At 42.6% G+C, this 17,488-nt stretch overlaps 1 protein-coding gene across 1 annotated transcript; it reads left to right on the forward strand.

Annotated features, from left to right (window-relative positions):
• Positions 1-7,440: 7,440 nt before the first annotated feature.
• Positions 7,441-8,847, forward strand: LOC146058492 (paraneoplastic antigen Ma2-like). The gene has a single exon (XM_083170781.1). The coding sequence runs from the start codon at positions 7,441-7,443 to the stop codon at positions 8,845-8,847; it is 1,407 nt and encodes a 468-aa protein (XP_083026907.1).
• The last annotated feature ends 8,641 nt before the right edge of the window (positions 8,848-17,488 follow it).

A 17,488-nucleotide genomic window follows, 5' to 3' on the forward strand; every position in this document is an offset into this window, starting at 1 on the left:
AGTGCCAAATTTGCAGAGATGTACATCCCTGAAAAATTTATTTGTATCGACGAGTCCCTTATACATTTTAAAGGAAGGGTTAAATTCCGCCAGTACCTTCCCAGTAAGAGGGCAAGGTATGGCATAAAAATGTATAAACTGTGTGAAAGCACCTCAGGGTACACCCACAGGTTTAGGGTATATGAAGGGAAGGATTCAAGAATTGAACCGCCAGAATGCCCCCCCTCCCTCATAGGTGTTAGTGGAAAAATTGTCTGGGATTTAGTGCACCCCTTCCTGGATAAAGGTTATCACCTCTATGTGGATAACTTTTACACTAGCATCCCCCTGTTTAAGGCCCTTGGTTCAAGAGGTACAGCAGCTTGCGGTACTGTGCGCAAGAACCAAAGAGGCCTCCCAAAAACGCACATTGCCCAAGTACTGAGAAGGGGTGAAAGCAGGGCACAATCCACCGAAAATATGTTGTTGGTCAAATATAAGGACAAGAGGGATGTCCTTATACTGACAACAATTCATGGAGACAGTACCACCTCCATCCCTGTACGAGGTACCAGTACCCACACCTCAAAACCTAATTGTATCCTAGATTACAATAAGTACATGGGCGGAGTGGATCTTTCAGATCAGGTACTGAAGCCGTACAGTCCCCTGCGGAAAACAAAAATCTGGTACAAGAAGCTGGCCGTGTATATCATCCAGATGGCACTGTATAACGCTTACGTGCTATTCCGTTCTACCAGCCAGAGGGGGACATTTATGCACTTTCAAGAGGAAGTCATAAAGGGCCTAATATTTGAAAACCAGCAGGCAGAGGGCCCCAGTACTTCTAGTACTGGCCCCCGTATTCCTAACGAAATCCCCTCCACTGCAAGAAAGGGCAGGACACAAAAAAGGTGCAAAGTTTGCTATAAAAAGGGAATAAGAAAGGATACTATTTTCCACTGTGAAACTTGTCCCGACAAACCCGGCCTATGTATAAAGGAGTGTTTTAAAATATACCACACATCTATGGATTATTAGGTTCATCATTTCACCGTGCTTCGGGGGTCTTGCTAATGCCACATAGCACCCACCATTCATTCCACCAGAATCTGAGCTGCAAAATCCAAAAATCACTCCTTCCCTTCTGAGTCCTGCCATGCACCCAACTGGTATTGTTTGGTCACATATGAGGCATTGCCATACTCGGGAGAAATTGGGGCACAGATTTTGGGGTGCTTTGTCTCCTTCATTCCTTGTGAAAATGAAAAATTTTGAGCCAGAACTGCATTTTTGTGTAAAAAATGTAATTTTTCATTTGCACAGCCCAGTTGTATCAAAATTGGTGAAACCCCTGGGGGTTTGAAATGTACACTATACCCCTAGATGAATTCCCTGAGGGGTGTAGTTTGCAAAATGGGGTCACTTGTGGGGGGGTTCCACTGTATTGGTGCTTCGGGGGTCTTGCTAATGCGACATAGCACCCACCAACATTCCACAAGAATCTGTGCTGCAAAATCCAAATATCACTCCTTCCCTTCTGAGTCCTGCCATTTTTTGGTCACACATGAGGCATTGTCGTACTCGGGAGAAATTGGGGCACAGATTTTGGGGTGCTTTGTCTCCTTCATTCCTTGTGAAAATGAAAAATTTTGAGCCAGAACTGCATTTTTGTGTAAAAAAATGTAATTTTTCATTTGCACAGCCCAGTTGTATCAAAATTGGTGAAACCCCTGGGGGTTTGAAATGTACACTATACCCCTAGATGAATTCCCTGAGGGGTGTAGTTTGCAAAATGGGGTCACTTGTGGGGGGTTCCACTGTATTGGTGCTTCGGGGGTCTTGCTAATGCGACATAGCACCCACCAACATTCCACCAGAATCTGAGCTGCAAAATCCAAAAATCACTCCTTCCCTTCTGAGTACTGCCATGCACCCAAATGGTATTTTTTGGTCACATGTGAGGCATTGCCGTACTCGGGAGAAATTAGGGCACAGATTTTGGGGTGCTTTTTCTCCTTCATTCCTTGTGAAAATGAAAAATTTGGAGCCAGAACTGCATTTTTGTGTAAAAAATTTAATTTTTCATTTGCACAGCCCAGTTGTATCAAAATTGGTGAAACCCCTGGGGGTTTGAAATGTACACTATACCCCTAGATGAATTCCCTGAGGGGTGTAGTTTGCAAAATGGGGTCACTTGTGGGGGGGTTCCACTGTATTGGTGCTTCGGGGGTCTTGCTAATGCGACATAGCACCCACCAACATTCCACCAGAATCTGAGCTGCAAAATCCAAAAATCACTCCTTCCCTTCTGAGTCCTGCCATGCACCCAAATGGTATTTTTTGGTCACATGTGAGGCATTGCCGTACTCAGGAGAAATTGGGGCACAGATTTTGGGGTGCTTTGTCTCCTTCATTCCTTGTGAAAATGAAAAATTTTGAGCCAGAACTGCATTTTTGTGTAAAAAATTTATTTTTTCATTTGCACAGCCCAGTTGTATCAAAATTGGTGAAACCCCTGGGGGTTTGAAATGTACACTATACCCCTAGATGAATTCCCTGAGGGGTGTAGTTTGCAAAATGGGGTCACTTGTGGGGGGTTCCACTGTATTGGTGCTTCGGGGGTCTTGCTAATGCGACATAGCACCCACCAACATTCCACCAGAATCTGAACTGCAAAATCCAAAAATCACTCCTTCCCTTCTGAGTCCTGCCATGCACCCAAATGGTATTTTTTGGTCACATGTGAGGCATTGCCGTACTCGGGAGAAATTGGGGCACAGATTTTGGGGTGCTTTGTCTCCTTCATTCCTTGTGAAAATGACAAATTTGGAGCCAGAACTGCATTTTTGTGTACAAAAATTAATTTTTCATTTTCACTGCCCAGTTGTACCACAATTGGTGAAACCCCTGGGGGTTTTAAATGTACACTATACCCCTAGATGAATTCCCTGAGGGGTGTAGTTTGCAAAATGGGGTCACTTGTGGGGGGGTTCCTAACTTTTAGCATCTTATGGTGCCTAGAAACCTACATGGTGCCTAAAAAATAATCTCATAAAAAGGAGGATCCAAAATCAAGTAGGTGCTCCTTCTATTATGAAGCCTGTGGTTTGGTCAACGTGCACACTAGGGCCACATATAGGATATTTATGAAAACAAAAGAATTGGGGGAATCAATTTTTAGTCACATTTCTCTAGTAAAATCTACTGTGTTCCTTAGAAAAATGTATTAAAATTGCAAATCTGCAAAAAAAATGAAATTTTGAAATTTCACCTACACTTTGTTTTAATTCCTGTGAAACACCTAAAGGGTTAACAAACTTCCAAAATGCTGTTTTGAATACTGTGAGGGGTGCAGTTTTTGAAATGGCATCATTTATGGGGGTGTCTCACATACAAGTCCCTCAAAGTCACATCAGAACTGAACTGGTCCCTAAAAAAATCAGTGTTTGACATTTTCTTGAAAATTTGAGAATTTGCTATTCATATTTTAAGCCTCCTAGTGTCCAAAAAAATTAAAAGGAGGCTGAAATAATGATGGAAACATAAAGTAGACATATGGTCTATGTTAGTTATTAACTATTTTGAGTGGTATGATTATTTGTCTCACAAGCAGAAAATTTAACATTTTGAAAATTGCTAAATTTTCCATTTTTTACGACATTTTGGTATTTTTCACAAAAAAACACAGACTGTATCGACCCAAATTTACCACTAACTTGAAGTACAATGTGTCACAAGAAAACAATCTCAAAATCACTGGGATAAGTAAAAGCAAAAAAAAGTTATCCCCACTTAAGTGATACATGTCAGATTTGAAAAAAAGGGCTCTGTCAGGAAGGCAAAAACATGCTGCGTCAGGAATGGGTTAATACTTATTGGAGACAAAATTTTCCAATTATCCACTCACGCGAGTGGGATTTTGTGTACTGGCTTTTTGCTACATAACTCCAACGCTACTCAAAACTGGTACTAATCATTTATTTACCCCATCCTTTAGAAGACCTAATCATTTATTTACCTCAATCCTCTTAAAAAAGTAGGTCCAATGCAAAGTATACTGAGCTGTGAAGCAATGTCACATAGGAAATCATAAAAAAAAAAAATCAAACTAGTTTAAAGGGCAGACTAGAAGGGTCAAGAGGTTTTTCTCTGCCATCAAATTTTATGGGATAAATGTAATACCCTTTCATATCTATATATGTATATGTGAACAGGAAAGGTACAAAGGGTTTTAAAACTGTGTAAGAGTGTTATAAATATAAAAAATGTAGTTATTGAGTAATAACCTTGGACTTTATAGAAGTACTGTATATATGCATATATAGGAAGAGACTGCACATGTATTAGCTTCCTCACAGAGGAAATACAGCAAGGGTTAATATAACCCAAATGGGTTCAACTAATCTAAAAGGACTATATATTTGTCAATAAACAGATATGTATATCAGAAATAGTTTCTCTAATAAAGGAGCGACCGAGTATAAGGGAACATCCCTTCCTACTGTAACATATGGATAATTCCAATTATTATGCCCTATGGCAGATCTTGGCGGACTGCACCATTATTGCTGCATGTGGGGGAGAGACTTGGAATTGATTCTTTCGTTTATTGCCCACATATAGGGTTAAATAAAGTTGGGGTGCGCGAGGGGCAGGGAATGAGGAGCCCGCTCAAACGGAGGATATAAAAGGGGGAGAGGTAGAGCAGAGTGACGCAGTTGTTACCTCAGGCTTAAAGTATATCAGAGCCGTGCAGCATCGCAGGGGTGGACAGCACAGCTGAGGGAGTGAGAGACATTCTTACCCGTGGCTGACAGCGGGGCAGTACAGTATCTCTCCTGTCCTGGATGATTGCCAGCAGCCGGCTCAGTCGTATGTACAAAGCTTCTGGGCGGGGAGGTCCCGATCAAGGTGTCACAGAAAGAGGAGGCATCAGAGGCGGAGCCGATAATTGTAAAGTAACAGAGGGGGTGGTGAGTGGCTGTCTAGTGAGCAACATAGGGAACACCCCTCATATCTCACACCCCCACTCCTAGCCATATAAGGGGAGGTCATCAAGGACTGAGTGATTAACCATAAAAATACATCAGATCAGAGCAGCTACGAGAGAGAGAAATAAGACTGTCCCATTCAATGACCTAATTGGTTCATCACAGTATTTACTTACAGCTTTTATTGTGAAAAGCCCGAGTTAGGACAGAAAGCTGACCAACTTGTCAAGGAGTTTTTGCTGACACCAGCTGGCTGCATAAAATATAGCTTGTAGCTGTGGTATAGATCAGAGGTGACCAGCCACTTGCATTCTCCCCGTACTACAGTGATTTACAGTCATTGAGAAGGAGGATCACAGATAAAGTCAGTCAGCCTGGCAGAGCAGAGGTCAGCTCAGTGTGACATTAATTATTATTAGGCTGTGCACAGAAACTCATATTAACCGCCACGGACCTAGTGTGCTCCCGTGCGTAGTGAAGATAACAGGTGACTTACGGCTGCATCTGCACAGAATAGGGAACAGCCATCTGTTGAAAGCCAAGTGCAGAAGTGTGTAAAACCAGCATTTACTATATACATTGGGGTGCTCATAGACTGTAATAATATATATGGCACTGGTCACAGCATATACAGTGTTTACCCTGCAGCGTTTGAGTACAGATAGTGAGGAGAGTTCCCCTTAACCTTACCTAAGGGCAGTGATTCACCCCTCCAGCCTTACCGTCCTGGAAGCAACATTAAAGAAGAGGGAGGAAAGCTGGTTTAGGATGGAAAACTGTAGTAGCGAGGCAGCTGTTTAGACTATACACTGAGTGTGCACAAAGAGGGATAGCTGACCAGGATATTGAGTAAACTACACATCATCCTATTAGGGACTTAATAGTTACCTCAGAGCTACAGGAGTGATAAAGATTGGAGAGTGCTTATTAGTATCATCTGTCATCCAAATAAACTGCAGTCAGTACTATCCACTTATGAAAATGTTTGACATACAGAGCAATCCACCAGTTACATTATAGAAAACTAAATCTCCTTATACAACTTATTCTGTCAATAATATGCAGTGGAATATATGCTTTATAGGCTGATCCGTCATCTACTTTACTGGGAAACCAACGTACTCTGCAAAGTAACAGATCTCACACAGAAGGAGTTTATTGAGTGGATACAATTTGTCTAGTTTATTAGCTTTATTATTTTAACAGTTACATTTGGATTACAAATACTTTGTGTCTAATCCACACTTCAAGAAGATACAGTTTATTAATATCCTTATATTGTGAGGAATTGCCAGCATTCAAGAAAAGGAACATCGATATTGACCCGTCAGGTGTAAAGTTGGCTACTGCTGATGATACCTATAGCGAAACCCGGTGAAACCGCCTGGGGAAGCTAGGTAATGACACTACTGAAATACTGAGCTGTTCAGGGAACACATCGCAGGACCATAGGGTAGCCGACGCTAAAGGCAGTCATCACATAGATTAAGAAGAGACAGCTTATTATAACGATAATTTCTCATCCACCAGTGGGGATACCTTAATACCAGCACCTGGATACTATTAGTAGCTACAGGGAAAGCCAGTTATATAAATACAAGGATTACTATAGGAACAGAATTTCGTCGAAGTGACTTGGTGGAATTACGCCACAGAGCTAAACCCGGTTCTCCACGAGCCAGGGGACGCTCTTCCTAGACCGCGTCCATATAGGGGCTATACCGAATAAAAGTGATTCATGGTCTTTAAGGCATTGTCTACTTATCCAAGTCTTTAGGGGTATGGCATAGCAAGTGACATATCTGACCTGCAATTGTAGTCGGATCATTAATTACCACACTGAGGAACCTTCACCATACTCACCCTTGTTCATACCTGTAGGGATAATAGGGACTTGATTACCGACTTTTCTACCGGAGGTAGTAGGGTGATCACCTGTAATTGAAATAAGGCGCTTTGTCATGTAAAGTATAGAAGTGTTAAGAAAAACATAGTTAAGATTGTTACTAAAAAAACATGGTTATCGTATAACATCTATGTTAAGGTGTACGGGCATATATAGTACCGGAGGATATAAGTTATTGGTATACTTCTGGCCATATTAATAGGAGTAAGGTACATACCGAAGCCCGGTCCAGTTCAATATTTCTGAGTATTGTGAGTGTTAGAGTAATAGTTCTTTAGTGATAGAAAATATTGTTATTACTCAACTGTATTGTGTAAGGTACACTGTTGTATGCATTACCTACCTATGTGTAAATAAATTGTTTAAATGGTAAATCCCACTGACCATTATTCCGGGTGATTCCCCAAGCTCACCCCGATAGTCGTCAACGACTATATATATATATATATAAGTGATTGGTGGGCGGTACCACCGACCTTGCTTGGGGTGGAGGCACTACCTAACAAGATTGCGGAAAACAGCGTTACATCTGGAGGCACTGCTGAGATCCATCGAACCAACATGGAACATCTAACTTCCCAAGAACTCCAGGAGTGGATGCAGCTCCATGGATTATTTGTGGACTGTAGTTTTGCTATGGTGGGAAAGTTTGACAACCTGTCTGACGAAGAAATTCTGGAAGAAGTTGATAGATTGTATGGAGTACGTCGACCCAAATTGGTCGATAAAAAATCCAGAGTTGGCGAAGGAGAGGTGTGGGCAGTATTGATTACTAACCTTAACAAATTGGATTCTACGTTAATACCAGCTCAGATTATAACCTCCCAGTCACCCACGCAACGGTGGAAGATTATCTGGCCGGAATGTGCGGGAGAGGAACAGAGAGAGATACAACTGGAAAGTTATGCTACCCATGCTGGAGATGGAGGAAGGGACAAGGACTCCCATACTAGTCCGCACTTAGATACTGATGCAACTCGGGAACCAGATCAAGACCCGTCGGTGGATAGAGTTATGGACCGAGTAGTCAGTCAGATGGAAAGGTGGCATTATGAGGGAGGATATAGGCGGTTACGCATATTTTCGGGATTGGTACCAGTTCCAACGGGAGAAGAAAATTATGAGGCATGGAGGGAAACTGCTACCCAGCATTCAGAAGAATGGCGATGCCCGGAGCATATAAAAAAACAACGCATCGTAGAGAGCCTTAGAGGGCCGGCCATGGGCATTATACAAGCTACCAGGAGGAGTAATAGTAATGCTACACTCAAAGATTATTTTGATGCCCTAGACTACTCCTTCGGAACGTTAGAGGATGTAGGAGATTTATTATCTAGACTTAATCACACATACCAAGAACCAAATGAGACTCTTACTAATTTCATCTATCGTCTAAATAAGATTCTGTATAAATTACTAGACAAAGGAGGAATTCAGGGGGCAGAAATGGATGAGAAAAGACTGAAGTACGTGTTGCGGGGAGCTTTGACATCCAACCCAGTGGCTCAACGACTTAGGTGTACTATCTCCAAAGACAAGGCCCCGACTCTGAGTGAGCTAATAAAAGAAGTGAAATTGGAAGAAGTGCAAATTGAAAACAGAGAAAAGACTCTCAAACGAGTCAAGGTGGTAATTCCAGCTACTGAAGTACCTTTAGCCTCTGACCGGTTATATAAGCTTATGGAAGAGCAAACGAAGAAATTAGATCAAATAATAGCCCTTCAGACTCCAGCTGCGCCTGGGATGACTGAAGCCCCTATGAATCGTGGAAGAGGATATAACCGAAGATCGGATGATAGAGGAAACTATACTTGTTATAGTTGTGGTCAACTGGGCCATCGTAGTTTCGAATGCCCCCAACGGGGAAGATATAGCCGACGAATGACTAATCCCGACTCCCGGGATTCTACACAGTCGGGAAACGTACAAGGGACGCCGATGACCCCCGCATCGACTCCCCACTCATAGATGTAACTTCAATGGGGAACACCCAGTGGTCTAATTTAATACACCCTGGTCTAGTTGGGGACGCCCCAATGGCTCCAGCGCTAATAAATGGACAGTATTGTAGAGTGTTATTGGACAGTGGGTCACAAGTCTCAATAATTTTTGAGGGATGGTACAATCATCATTTGTCAGACGTACCTTTGAACCCTATAGATGGACTAGTGATATGGGGATTGAGTCATCAAAAATACCCCTACTTGGGATATGTGACCACTCACATTCAGTTTATGGACAATACTGCAGAGTATCAAAACCCCGTGCCTTTTTTAGCCCTTGTATGTCCTGATCCTCCCTCCGGACAAGATGTTGTTTCTGTAATTGTGGGGACTAATTCACATTTATTCAAAACATTGTCTAAGTGGTGCCAAGACCAAGATAACATCATCTCACATTCGTCTGACCACGAGGCAAAATCTCTCAATTTCTTTGCGTCTCCCAAGGATATGGTCCCCTCCAGAACTGATGCGGTTGACCTTTCCGCCTTCAACCACCGAATATTGGCATGTTTCAATGGCAGCGATATCTCATATGACGATCGTGAACAACTCATCCGGGACATGAAAGTAATTGAATCAGTATATTCATTAAGCGATTGGGATTTAGGAACGGCCACCGGGGTGGAACACCGAATACGAATGACTGATGATACCCCATTTCGTGAAAGGTCAAGAAGATTGGCTCCGGCAGACTTCGACGATGTGCGCCTTCATTTAAAATTTCTCCTTGAAAATCAAGTAATAGCTGAATCCCAAAGTCCGTATGCATCTCCAATTGTGGTTGCACGGAAAAAGAACGGAGATATAAGACTGTGTATTGACTATCGAACTCTTAATAATAGAACTCTGGATGATCAGTACACAGTACCGAAAGTAGAAGAAGCGCTGGACTGCCTTCAGGGGAGCCAATGGTTTTCCGTGCTTGACCTACGGTCAGGATACTATCAAATACCCATGCATCCGGATGATTGTGCCAAGACAGCCTTTATTTGTCCGATCGGATTTTTTGAATTTCTTAAAATGCCACAAGGTATAAAGGGGGCCCCAGCCACTTTTCAACGGACGATGGAAAAAGTAATAGGGGATATGTGCTATCGTGAAGTACTTGTATACCTCGATGATGTCATAGTGTTCGGGAAGACCTTAGAAGAACACAATCGTCGATTAATGAAAGTACTGAAAAGATTACATCAAAAGGGATTGAAGCTGTCCATTGACAAGTGTAAACTGTGCCAGACCACCGTCAAATATCTGGGCCATGTAGTCAGCAGGGAGGGAGTATCCACTGACCCTGATAAGATCGCGGCCGTGAAGGAATGGCCTAAACCCACAACATTGAAAGAGTTACGTTCATTCTTGGGATTCAGTGGTTACTACAGGCGCTTTGTCCATCAATATTCTCAAATTGCTCGACCACTCACCGAACTTACCAAAGGGTATCCTCCGGTAGGGGCACCTCGGCAGGACCTGGGAAAGTATTATAAGCCACAAGAAGAGTTTGGCGAACGTTGGACAGCGGAGTGTGACAGCTCGTTTCAACAATTAAAGCATCAGTTGACGCACTCCCCCGTATTAGCATATGCCAATCCAGAATTACCCTATGAAGTTCATGTAGATGCCTCCATGGATGGAATAGGAGGGGTACTTTATCAATGGCAAGAGAAGGTTCTGCGACCCATAGCTTATGTTAGTCGGGGTCTTTCCAGTAGTGAGAAGAACTATGCGGTCCATAAATTGGAATTCCTGGCGCTAAAATGGGCAGTAGTGGAAAAATTCCATGATTATTTATACGGAGTTCGTTTCACAGTGCATACAGACAACAATCCCCTTACGTACATCAACTCCACGGCAAAACTGGATGCAACAGGGCATCGATGGTTGGCAGCTCTGTCCAACTACACCTTTGATTTGAAATATAAGCCTGGGATCAACAATACCGATGCCGATGCATTATCGCGAGTACCTCATTCCCGCAATATTATTGAAAATGATGAATGGGTAGAAGTGCCGGCGCCGGCTCTACAAGGGCTGTGTCATCAAGTGCACTGTATCCAACAAATGCCGGAACGGGTTAGTGCATTAGGCGCTTCTGGAAGATCTTTACCGTTAATGTATTGTTGGATTACAACAGCAGAAATGAGACATTTACCTAAATGGTCCCAGGAGCAGTTACGAAAAGCCCAGACCGATGACCTTGAGATAGGTCCTATGTTGCAGCAAATACAACATCCTTCCAAGCCAGATTGCACCTCTCCAGCGACTGTACGGTATAAGATATTGTGTCGTCAAAGAAGAAATTTAGTGATAAAACAAGGAATGTTGTATCGGAGAACTACCCCGCCCAAGGGTAGTACCAAAGACCAGTTAGTACTACCCGCGGAGCTAAGACAGGTGGTGTTGAGTGCCCTGCATGACCAACATGGACATTTGGGATATGACAAAACACAACAATTAGTAGCTGAAAGGGTGTATTGGCCTTTAATGAATCGGGACATTGATGAGTATTGCCGCAAGTGTAGAAACTGCATTCTAAGAAAGACTTTACCACAGCATGCTGCCAATTTAGTCAGTATCCGAAGTTCTGGGCCTATGGACTTAGTCTGTGTAGATTTCCTTTCATTTGAGAGTCCCAATGGTAAAGATAGTAACATCCTGGTGATAACTGACCATTTTACCCGATATGCTCAAGCCTTTGTCACCCCAGATCAAAGGTCAATTACGGTGGCAAAGACCCTCTGGGAAAAGTTTTTTGTGCATTATGGGTTACCTGCCCGCATTCACACTGATCGGGGTCCCGATTTCGAGAGTCACCTCATCAAGGAGTTATGTGAACTGTGTGGGATAAGGAAATCCAGGACCACTCCCTATCACCCCCAAGGAGATCCGCAGCCGGAGAGGTTCAACCGAACTTTACTGAATATGTTGGGTACATTAGATCCGAAACAGAAGACGCAGTGGAACAAGTACATTTGTCATCTAGTACATGCATACAACTGCACCAGGAATGAAGCTACTGGATATTCACCTTATTTACTAATGTTTGGCCGAGAGGCAAGACTCCCTATTGATATCAGTCTGGGCACTTCTCCTACTACAGTCAATGCTACTTCTCATTCAAAGTACGTTGATAAGCTAAGAAAAGAACTCAATAAGGCGTACTCATTAGCCCAAGACTCTGCCCGAAAACAGAATGAAAAGAATCAAAACCTGTATAACCGACAGGTAAAAGAGCACGTATTACTACCCGGAGATCGTGTACTTCTCAAGAGGCTGGGTTGCCCTCGCAAGCAAAAACTCGCTAATCGATGGAAAGACACCCCCTATGTAGTGTTAAAGAAGTTGCCTGACCTCCCGGTGTATCAGATTGTCCCTGAAAATGATACCGGACCAATCCTTACCTATCATCGCCAACATTTGTTACCCATTACTCAGGACATTGTGTTTTCCTCCAGTGAGACTAAGGAGAGTCTTGAATCGACAACACTTCTTGATAAGGACACTAAACTTACATCTTCTGATTGTCCGTTCGCTGAAAATGCCAGAGATGATGAGCTTGACATAGAAATGGGGTATTTCTACCAAAATGGAAATACAGAGCCAGCAGCCACATGGGAATTGGACTTTAACCAAATAACGGATTCAGGAACTCCTCTGGCCATAACCAGAGAGCCAGAAGTTATCGAGAACGATGTATTTCCAGAAGAGAGTTGGGGGAGTGACAGTTATGTAAATAATTATCCAAGTGAACCTCCTCTACCAGCCAGGGTGCGTAGACCTCCAAGAATGTTAACTTATGACCAATTAGGGTGTCCTACAGTCGTAAATAGAGTGGTCCACCCGAGCATTGTATACTCATGGCCCTATTTTGGTGGTTATATTCAAAATTGGTGAAGTTCTAAAATGTTATGATTCATAATGTGGTTATTTGTATGTGGAGATTAAGTTGCAAGTTGTGTTTAAACTTGCCAACTTGATCGCCAGGGGGAGAAATGTAATACCCTTTCATATCTATATATGTATATGTGAACAGGAAAGGTACAAAGGGTTTTAAAACTGTGTAAGAGTGTTATAAATATAAAAAATGTAGTTATTGAGTAATAACCTTGGACTTTATAGAAGTACTGTATATATGCATATATAGGAAGAGACTGCACATGTATTAGCTTCCTCACAGAGGAAATACAGCAAGGGTTAATATAACCCAAATGGGTTCAACTAATCTAAAAGGACTATATATTTGTCAATAAACAGATATGTATATCAGAAATAGTTTCTCTAATAAAGGAGCGACCGAGTATAAGGGAACATCCCTTCCTACTGTAACATATGGATAATTCCAATTATTATGCCCTATGGCAGATCTTGGCGGACTGCACCATTATTGCTGCATGTGGGGGAGAGACTTGGAATTGATTCTTTCGTTTATTGCCCACATATAGGGTTAAATAAAGTTGGGGTGCGCGAGGGGCAGGGAATGAGGAGCCCGCTCAAACGGAGGATATAAAAGGGGGAGAGGTAGAGCAGAGTGACGCAGTTGTTACCTCAGGCTTAAAGTATATCAGAGCCGTGCAGCATCGCAGGGGTGGACAGCACAGCTGAGGGAGTGAGAGACATTCTTACCCGTGGCTGACAGCGGGGCAGTACAGTATCTCTCCTGTCCTGGATGATTGCCAGCAGCCGGCTCAGTCGTATGTACAAAGCTTCTGGGCGGGGAGGTCCCGATCAAGGTGTCACAGAAAGAGGAGGCATCAGAGGCGGAGCCGATAATTGTAAAGTAACAGAGGGGGTGGTGAGTGGCTGTCTAGTGAGCAACATAGGGAACACCCCTCATATCTCACACCCCCACTCCTAGCCATATAAGGGGAGGTCATCAAGGACTGAGTGATTAACCATAAAAATACATCAGATCAGAGCAGCTACGAGAGAGAGAAATAAGACTGTCCCATTCAATGACCTAATTGGTTCATCACAGTATTTACTTACAGCTTTTATTGTGAAAAGCCCGAGTTAGGACAGAAAGCTGACCAACTTGTCAAGGAGTTTTTGCTGACACCAGCTGGCTGCATAAAATATAGCTTGTAGCTGTGGTATAGATCAGAGGTGACCAGCCACTTGCATTCTCCCCGTACTACAGTGATTTACAGTCATTGAGAAGGAGGATCACAGATAAAGTCAGTCAGCCTGGCAGAGCAGAGGTCAGCTCAGTGTGACATTAATTATTATTAGGCTGTGCACAGAAACTCATATTAACCGCCACGGACCTAGTGTGCTCCCGTGCGTAGTGAAGATAACAGGTGACTTACGGCTGCATCTGCACAGAATAGGGAACAGCCATCTGTTGAAAGCCAAGTGCAGAAGTGTGTAAAACCAGCATTTACTATATACATTGGGGTGCTCATAGACTGTAATAATATATATGGCACTGGTCACAGCATATACAGTGTTTACCCTGCAGCGTTTGAGTACAGATAGTGAGGAGAGTTCCCCTTAACCTTACCTAAGGGCAGTGATTCACCCCTCCAGCCTTACCGTCCTGGAAGCAACATTAAAGAAGAGGGAGGAAAGCTGGTTTAGGATGGAAAACTGTAGTAGCGAGGCAGCTGTTTAGACTATACACTGAGTGTGCACAAAGAGGGATAGCTGACCAGGATATTGAGTAAACTACACATCATCCTATTAGGGACTTAATAGTTACCTCAGAGCTACAGGAGTGATAAAGATTGGAGAGTGCTTATTAGTATCATCTGTCATCCAAATAAACTGCAGTCAGTACTATCCACTTATGAAAATGTTTGACATACAGAGCAATCCACCAGTTACATTATAGAAAACTAAATCTCCTTATACAACTTATTCTGTCAATAATATGCAGTGGAATATATGCTTTATAGGCTGATCCGTCATCTACTTTACTGGGAAACCAACGTACTCTGCAAAGTAACAGATCTCACACAGAAGGAGTTTATTGAGTGGATACAATTTGTCTAGTTTATTAGCTTTATTATTTTAACAGTTACATTTGGATTACAAATACTTTGTGTCTAATCCACACTTCAAGAAGATACAGTTTATTAATATCCTTATATTGTGAGGAATTGCCAGCATTCAAGAAAAGGAACATCGATATTGACCCGTCAGGTGTAAAGTTGGCTACTGCTGATGATACCTATAGCGAAACCCGGTGAAACCGCCTGGGGAAGCTAGGTAATGACACTACTGAAATACTGAGCTGTTCAGGGAACACATCGCAGGACCATAGGGTAGCCGACGCTAAAGGCAGTCATCACATAGATTAAGAAGAGACAGCTTATTATAACGATAATTTCTCATCCACCAGTGGGGATACCTTAATACCAGCACCTGGATACTATTAGTAGCTACAGGGAAAGCCAGTTATATAAATACAAGGATTACTATAGGAACAGAATTTCGTCGAAGTGACTTGGTGGAATTACGCCACAGAGCTAAACCCGGTTCTCCACGAGCCAGGGGACGCTCTTCCTAGACCGCGTCCATATAGGGGCTATACCGAATAAAAGTGATTCATGGTCTTTAAGGCATTGTCTACTTATCCAAGTCTTTAGGGGTATGGCATAGCAAGTGACATATCTGACCTGCAATTGTAGTCGGATCATTAATTACCACACTGAGGAACCTTCACCATACTCACCCTTGTTCATACCTGTAGGGATAATAGGGACTTGATTACCGACTTTTCTACCGGAGGTAGTAGGGTGATCACCTGTAATTGAAATAAGGCGCTTTGTCATGTAAAGTATAGAAGTGTTAAGAAAAACATAGTTAAGATTGTTACTAAAAAAACATGGTTATCGTATAACATCTATGTTAAGGTGTACGGGCATATATAGTACCGGAGGATATAAGTTATTGGTATACTTCTGGCCATATTAATAGGAGTAAGGTACATACCGAAGCCCGGTCCAGTTCAATATTTCTGAGTATTGTGAGTGTTAGAGTAATAGTTCTTTAGTGATAGAAAATATTGTTATTACTCAACTGTATTGTGTAAGGTACACTGTTGTATGCATTACCTACCTATGTGTAAATAAATTGTTTAAATGGTAAATCCCACTGACCATTATTCCGGGTGATTCCCCAAGCTCACCCCGATAGTCGTCAACGACTATATATATATATATATAAGTGATTGGTGGGCGGTACCACCGACCTTGCTTGGGGTGGAGGCACTACCTAACAAGATTGCGGAAAACAGCGTTACATAAATTTTATGTCATCATACCAAATTCTTCTAATTTATATTTGCCTACCCTCCCGTAAGCTGGAGGAGGCTAGCGGGGTATTCCCCCACAGCCCTGGAAGAGTAGGCAGCTATCCCGCATCCTGTCCGCCTTCAAGTGAAGCGGTCAGGATGGTGTTAAAATTACCAACAATCATGAGTCCTTCCCTGTGTTGGGCTGGAAAACATGAACAAATGGACAAAGTTTGAGAACCACCATTAAAAACATTAGCTGACCAGTGCGGTTTACTATGTAACAGTTAGTAACAGCAAGTATGCACTTGTTACACTTGCGACTATAGTAAAACACACGTACAGACAAGTACTGTATATAGTTATGATACTGCAGAGGAGGGTAAGAAGATCATCACTAGGGAGTAATTTCTTGTTGTTTTAAAGGCAGAACCACCCTCTAGTGCAGTGATTTTCAACCTTTTTAACTTGCGGCACACTAAATAGGACTTTAAAATTGCCAAGGCACACCCTAAGATCCCCACAGGCCAAAACACATTGACCACCACAGGAAAAAAAACAAACCTATTGGCCCCCACATTAAAAACAATCACACTGATCCCCACAGGTAACAAAAATAAAATACATTGGCCCTTTAGATGAAAAGAAGAGACCAGTAAATAACATTTGAACTGGTGGTGGCTGTAAATGGGTTTGGGCATCTCTAGATCTGGGGGCACACTTGAGAACAGCTCAAGGCACACTAGTGTGCCACGGCACATTGGTTGAAAAACACTGCTCTAGTGGCCTAAACTGGCTGCAGATATGTAGTATTGCTGCTCTGTAACTGAAGTGAATTCAAGTGTGACATGGCAAGTGAAGTGTTGATTCATTTGGGCAGTCACAGCTGCCAGGGATTGCCAAGCATTACATCCATGTTGTTCCATGTTGTTTAATAGGCTGGTCAACTATAAAAAGGTACTGTTTGGTCGCATGCAGCGGCCGAAATTACTGTTACATTGTCCCTGTCATTTTGATGGACTTGGAACTAGTAAACTATAAGCTTGGGCCCCATATTATAAAGTTCAGCGCAGTGTTTTGGTTTGGTATGCAAACACGCAGGAAACCCCTCTGCAGTCTGTAAACTTATACCCCTTTCTCACCGAACTTGTTAAATGGTATATTGCCATTTTTTTTTTCCATTTTAAAACGTTTAAGGTTGCAGTGGGAAAGCACCAGAGTTCATTTACCGGTTAAAGATAACCGGTATTAAAGGGGCGTGGCCTGGCAGCCATAGCGAGTAGACGTGCTTCCAGAGGGCTCTGTCTTCTACTCGCTAAAGAGAACATTTTCCCCCTTATTACCAGCCCTAGAGCGCCAAGCAAACAAAGCCCTA

Source organism: Crinia signifera, chromosome 2, assembly GCF_055691185.1.
Source record: "Crinia signifera chromosome 2, ASM5569118v1, whole genome shotgun sequence".
NCBI lineage: Eukaryota > Metazoa > Chordata > Amphibia > Anura > Myobatrachidae > Crinia > Crinia signifera.